This window comes from Arachis ipaensis, chromosome B02 (assembly GCF_000816755.2).
Source record: "Arachis ipaensis cultivar K30076 chromosome B02, Araip1.1, whole genome shotgun sequence".
Taxonomy (NCBI): domain Eukaryota; kingdom Viridiplantae; phylum Streptophyta; class Magnoliopsida; order Fabales; family Fabaceae; genus Arachis; species Arachis ipaensis.
In genome coordinates this window covers 108,904,998-108,912,019 of record NC_029786.2, presented here as the reverse complement: position 1 = coordinate 108,912,019, position 7,022 = coordinate 108,904,998, and the positions used below count along the sequence as shown (strand labels likewise).

General features: G+C 36.2%; 2 protein-coding genes across 3 annotated transcripts in view; one reads left to right on the top strand and one right to left on the bottom strand.

Annotated features, from left to right (window-relative positions):
• LOC107628091 (magnesium transporter MRS2-I-like) overlaps positions 1-7,022 on the bottom strand; it is a 31,300-nt gene that overhangs the window by 2,251 nt on the left and 22,027 nt on the right. The gene's annotated exons all lie outside the window — the stretch shown is intronic.
• LOC107626516 lies at positions 1,079-3,062 on the top strand. 2 transcript variants are annotated; one of them, XM_021116786.1, is made up of 4 exons: positions 1,079-1,775; positions 1,885-2,151; positions 2,248-2,355; positions 2,443-3,062. In XM_021116786.1, exons 1-4 carry the CDS (start codon positions 1,764-1,766, stop codon positions 2,737-2,739), a joined length of 684 nt encoding a protein of 227 aa, XP_020972445.1. In that variant the 5' UTR covers positions 1,079-1,763; the 3' UTR covers positions 2,740-3,062. The 2 variants fall into 2 exon arrangements, with proteins under 2 accessions (XP_020972445.1, XP_016184906.1); XM_016329420.2 differs by having other exon boundaries at positions 2,428-3,062.

Sequence of the window (7,022 nt, the reverse complement as noted above, 5' to 3'; positions counted from 1 at the left end):
GTGTTTATTTAATGTTTTTTAAAATAAAAGACAGAAACATAAAGACACAGACACAAAAATAAGTATATATACACACAAAGGCACAATAAAAAATAATTGTGTTTGGCAATCTGATAGACAAAACAATAATATTTTGTCTTTGTCTATTTTATCCTCAATTAAAAAATATCAATTTTATTATTTATGTTTTTATCTTCTTCCCTCTTTCTCTCCACCAATTTCAAAAATTCATCTTTTTTCAAAAAAAAAAAAATTGCAAAACCAATCATCAATCAACTATAAACAAGATTTAATATATAGACTATGAGGTTGAAGGGAAAGGATTTTAATTAAAATAAAAAAAGAGTAGAAAACAATGAAAAAGAGAGATCCTGAGAGAAAAAGTGAGCCGTTAGTCTTTCTCCTCTCCATTCTCCACCCATTCCAATTTAACAACCTCCATTACCACCATCACTACCATCATCTTCATTTTTTCGAAGACTCAATCCCTTCCACTAATTGTTCAAGTATAACATTCTTCTCTCCAATTCCGTCATCGACAACACATCTTCCAATGAGGACACCATTGACGTTCTTGACATCGTCAACGAACAATCCTCTCTTGGTAATGCAGATGACGGCATTGTTGCCATTGGCAAAGAACCATCCGTCAACCATTTTCACTATTTCTTCTATTATGTCAATTTTGAGAGGAATAGGTTGAGATAGTACCAAAAAAATAAGGATAACATTGTCCAAAAAGATAGTTTAATCTGTGTCTCAACTCAAAAATCCGTATCTTAGCATTATGAAGAGACACAAAATACATGTCTTTTGTGTGTAAGTGTGTGTAACTGTGTCTTTATTATTTTATGTCTCAATAAACAAACAGCACACATGTATTACCGTGTCCATGTTTTTGATGGACAAAAACACTAAACAAACACTACCTAATATAACTAACTAAAAGTTAGTTTCCTAAATTTTTTGTATTTTGAGAAGTTTATATTTGTAGAATAATGGAATGGTTTAAAATTTAGCATTTTGTATTTAATTATGGTATAAAATTCAGCTGCTTTATCAGAGTGAATTTCTCCACCACCTCCATCTGTTCAGTAGTCCACTCTTTTGATGACGACGTCACTTTCAGTGATAGATACTGCAGGGCTAAATTTTTTTTTACGAATTCTAGTCAGAAGTCCCTCCATCACCTCCAATCATACATATGACGATTTGGCTTTATAGTTTGACAGCGTGAATACTATTTTAAGTTTTTTAAATTTAAACTATTTTGACATTCTTATTCTAACATATGTTACTGCTAATCTTAAGTTTTTCAGTTTAGTTAATTAGTTTAATTTAGTTAGATTCAATTTTCTGGCTTTAGTGGATTTAAGTTGTTAAGATAGGTTCGATTTAGGTTAGTGAGTTTGAACTATTGAAAGTGTTTGAGAATTTCTTATTGTTGATGGATATTGTTGTTTAAGTGATATAATGCCATATTAATTTGTTTATGAATTATTTAAATGAATTGTTGATGGATAGAGATTTAGACGCCTTCTAATTATAAATGACGCTCAACCTAAATTTCTAATAAATCTAAATATATAATTGAAGTTTATAGATTATTTCAAATTTGATTTAAACTACTAATCTTAAGTTTTTTATTAATAGGTTTGTGTTAAATAACAATGCATGTACATAGGAGTGTATCAATGTCATCAAGCTGATGTACAATCACCCATGGCCGATCACAAGAAGATCCATGCTGAGACCAAAGAACGATGATTTCAGACGTGGGCGGCAAAAACTCAACATATTCAAACCTTGGCTAGTTTGTATTTTCTATTTCGTTTAATTATGTATTTAATTTCGATTAACTAGTGCTAAATGTTCTTTGTGAAGAAACAATTTATATGGGACAAGACTCATGATATCATGATCAAGAAGATCTTCGACCATCAGATGGTTAGGCGGCTTCAGCAGATGATGGAGGACGTACGTGAGAGGCGCGATCACCTCACTATTTGGCTCCACCCACACATTAAGAAGGCATTGTACGTCTATTGGGAGACTGATGAGGGGTTCAGGCATTGCCGCCTCACAAACAGAGCTAACAGAGCATTTACCATGTCGTCGAAGTTGACTTTCATGAAGACAAAAGCTAGACTGGTATCTAACTTATTTCATTTTGCTATTAAGTTTGTCTTGTCTTTGACATTTAATGTCATTATTACTTGATTTAACATATTGTTTCAACATGTGTAGTCTAAGTCGTTAGATCGTGATGCGATGATGGTAGAGACCTTCAAATATACTCACACTTTGAAGGAGAACAAGGAGAGATTTGCTAATCGGCGGTCTGTGGATCATTTTGTGAGTAAACATCATTTGATGTAAAGATTTCAATTAACTCCTGTCGTCCTAATCATAACATATATTATGCAGGAGTCCTCCACGCAGAGACTAGTGGCCACAACCCAGCAATTCCATCCTACTAAAGAGGACAACAACAACTCTGCTGATGCAGTCATCAATTCTGACACGGTTTGGTGCGAGACCACATCTAAGCTGTACAAGAATTGCGTCTACGGGATGGGATCGTTCTTCACCAACAACCTCTGCACCTCCATATTGAAGGCTACATCTGCCTCTGCCACCAGTCGCGCTGTCGATCCTGAGGACAGCAACGTCGATTTGAGAGAGCAGGTGCTGAATCTCACCCAAAGCCTTCACCAACAAGCTCAGCAGCTGCAATAGTCTGAGGGGAGAGATAATGAGATCCTAGCACACGTGTCGGACACAGATCCCCTTTGGCTGGTGCTTAAGTAGGAGCTGAAGCGACTTGAGCGGATGAAGTAACAGATGACCGTGTACTAGGAGTAGAAGCGCGTTAATGGCAGTGGTGTTGCTTGAGGGGTACCGACATCACTATCTAGTTCGCCGCCTCAACAAGACCAGGGAGATGACAACAACCATGACTATCAGGATCCGTAGTGATTAGGATTTTGTAGACTATTTGATTGTATTTTATTTATTTGACTTTTTATTTTATTTGTACACTTGATATTTAATAAAATCGTTATTTGGTTTCTATTATTTAGAATTTGACTATTGATTGTGTAAAAAATAAATTAAAAAAAATAAAAAATAGAATTTGACTACTAATTGTGTTTAAAAAATTAAACAAAAAAATAAAAAATTGAAGTTATTGTCGGATTTACCAGCGAAAATATTCTGCCAGTAACCAAATAATTTTCAGGCAAAAAATTTCCCATAAAATCTGATGATAAATGATTACCGGAATAAATCCGACGGTACTCAACATTTTTTTTGTAGTGTTAACAGATCAGCAAGCTTCATTCACCTCCACTCTCACGCCAATTTGGTATGCTTTTATCCAATCACCCACCCTATCCCCCCTTATATTGTTCTCCTTGGAATTAGCCATGAACATTGAGCAAACCTTGTGATCGTGATTTTTGCACAATAGGTACACACGGTACCCAGCGTCTCATATTGTAGCACATTGTCGATAGGAGTGTTCACGGATCAGATCGAATATGGCTAAAATTTTTATCCAACTCGCAGTATAATTATCATATCAGATTCCATATCTGCATTTTTTAGGTTTGAATTCAATCCGATCCACAATTTTAAGGATCGGATTGGATATATCCGGTAAGAAACAAAAAGTAAAATGTAAAACCTGAGAGATTAGTAAATAATTATTTAATAAAATAATTATTAATTCAAGAAATTAGAAAATGAAATTTTAGGGTTTAATGTGGTAGAATTAATTAAAATATGAATTTTGACACAAATTTTGAAGAATTTAGCCCAAAATTGAGCCAAACGGGCCGAACCGAGCCCATATTAGGCCCAAGGCCCAGCCCAATTCAATGACATAAAAGAGCTTCAGCTCTTCTTCTCTTCTCCAAAATGAAACCAACGCAGAAAGCTTGCATGAGGGAGGAGGAAGGAGACCAAACCCTCACTCAATAATTCAACCTCACATAACTTTTGATCCGGAGCTCCGATCGCTACTCCGTTTGCGACCACCACGTCGAGCTCTACAAAGCTTAGTGGTCAATTTGGTAAGGAATTTACATTTTCCTTTTCAATTTGCTCTTCCCAAATTTCGAAATCTAATGTGAAATTATGTTGAATTTTGCATGATTTCGGTGTTTAGGTTCGAGTTAACCTGCATGGATTGTCGGGTTTAGCTTGTTTGAGCTGTGGGTCAGGTAAGAACCCTCCAACCTTTTGTGAGATGTTGATTTAGTGAACTCTATATTGATTATAGTGATAATTGTGTGTTAGACTGAAATTGGTTATCGGTTGGAGTTAATTTGAGAAATTGAAAGCTAGAGGATTAGCTTTGGAGGCTGGGTATCGTTGGTGAGGGGGCTGGAGTTGTGGAGTTTGTGGTTCAGAAATGCTTGAGGTGTTTCAGGTTATCGGGAAATCGGCCAAGGTATGGTTTAGGTTTCTCGTATTTAATATATAATGTCTTGTGAAAGTTTAGGTTAGAAGACCATAGGATAGGTTGGAATGAAAGAAGATGTTCAATGCTTAGCACCTTTGATAAATGTGATGATCTGAATTGAGTGTATGTTGGATGGCTGCTGTTTATGTTGATGCTAGTATGTTGATTGATGAATTGGTAAAGGATGATGTGATGATATGATTATATGTGTATTGAATGAGTTGTTGATTATATTGTTGATGCAAAATGAGGAATTGAGGTTTGAAATTGTGTGGTTATGAAGTGTGGTTGGAGGAATTGTGATGTGAAGAAATTTAATGTTGTGTTGATGTACTATGATATGATATTGTGCTGAATCTAGGTGTAGAATTATGAATAAGTGTTGAGGTTCCAAGAAAATTGAGGTTTGCAGTTCTTTGTGAAAAATTAATTTTTGGCCAAAATTCGGCGAGTCATAACTTGGCTTCCGGACTCCCAAATGGTTTCAAACTTATTTCATATGAAAATTGGATCTGTGAAGTTTATGTCGTTTGAAGAACAGATGAAAAATATTTTAAAACGAAAAAATTATGCGCGTAGAAAGTTTGGGGTTTAAAATGATAAATCTGCAGCATTTCAGACTTAAGTAAAAATTTTGACAAAATGTACACCCACGCGTACGCATACCATCCATTCGCATATGGTAGCTACTGCCTGGTTTGCATGTGTACGCGAGATGGGGCATGCGTACGCATTTTGGCCCAAGCACGTACCTACGCGTACGCGTGGCTCCTGTTTCGGCAAAAATGGATTTTGTGTTTTAAAGCTCAAATTCGAATCTCTAAACTTCTATTTTCATTCTTTTAGCCCCTAAAGATTAGTTTTAAGTGTAGTGCTAAGATTAGGCTATGGAAAGCAAGGTTACTTGGAAGTAAAGGAAGGTCTAGAGTAACTGAATTGAGATGTTAATGATGAGATTGGGGATGACTGTGTGTGGCTGGAATGGTCTAGGTGTGTGTGTGGCCGGAATGGTCGAGATGTGTGTGTGGCTAGAATGGTCGAGAGGGCAAGATTTGAGTGCGATTCCACTTGCTTGTTAACTTGAAAATGTATTCGGATGGAAACTTGAGGACAGAAGCTCCCTCTCTTGTCGTGATGAGGGTGTGAGGAAAGTGGAAAGGCACTCTCCTTCGTATTGTTTCCCCCCACATTCTTCTCTAGTTACAAGGTGGAAAGGCACACTTCTTCGATATGGAAAGGCACTCTCCTTCGTATATCCTCTAGGAGAATGTGGAAAGGCACACTCCTTCGATGTGGAAAGGCACTCTCCTTTGTTTATGATCCTCCTGGAGATACGCAACCTAGAGACAAATGTCTGGGTTAGCTACCAGATGTGTCGGATTCTGGCGATATAACCAACACGTGAGCTCACGGGCAGTAGGACAGGCATGCATCATGTTGCGTTTGTTTGTTTTGTTTGGGTATTCATACTTGTTTTGGTTTGCCTATCTGATAAATTCTATATAACTGGTACTTGTGATACTTGCTGTAACTGTTCTTTAAATATGTTTGCCTTGTATTTTCTTGTGTTTGTGATTGTCTTTCTGTTTTGGGTACTTTGGTGGTGGACTGATAATAATGATGAATTCTTTTGAAATGGGCTGGAGGCTAGGTTGAGTTTATTTGGGACAGAGGCTGAGCTGGTTTGATTTGGGTCTTAGGTCGTGACTAGTTGGACCAGTTGTAAAGGTTGGTTAACAATGATTTATTAGTAAGCGGTAAAATGCCTTAAAATGTTATGTTAGGTGAAAGTGGAAGCAAGTGGTTAGAGTTATATTGTGACTTGGATATCTTAGAGCGTTATAACCGAATTTATGATTTAGTTATTTCCTTTAAGATTATATCATATCTGAGTGTCGGGGTTCTAAGATCGCCTTCGACTTTCTCGAGACCTTATTTATTATATATGTGGGCACCTTAACCATACTGAGAAATCCCGATTCTCATCCCATACAATATTTGTGGTTTTTCAAATGCAGATTGAGAAGCACCACTCTGTATTCTAGAGACGCTGATGAAGTGAAGAACTCTTGAGACTCAGGGTCGTTTCTTTGTTTATATTTATGTATGTATATAGGATCTCCACCTTGTATTTTATGTTTGTCCCTCTTAGAGGTTGACTCGAAGAAACAGGTTGTCGTTTTTCTACTTTGGGTCATTTTGGAATCTTCTTATATATATATACTTGTATGTTCTGGCCGGTTTATCTTCGCGAATCGAGTTGGAAGCTTTGTTAATTATATCTTTGATACTCCCTTTTTATTATTCATATACATATCTCTTACGTTTCTTCGTACGCAAGTTTTTGTTTACGTGAGTGTTACGACTTTTGTTTTAAACTTTTCTTCAAAGGTTCCTAGTTATAAACCTTTTTCACTATATTATATATATAATTTTACTCTTAGAGGTCGTAATACCTCCCCACCTCTGTCTTATGACTTAAGCATAAGATTTTGTGTGGTAGGGTGTTACATAAAAAATATTCCTAAAATAAAAAAAAATCATCGTACCAAGA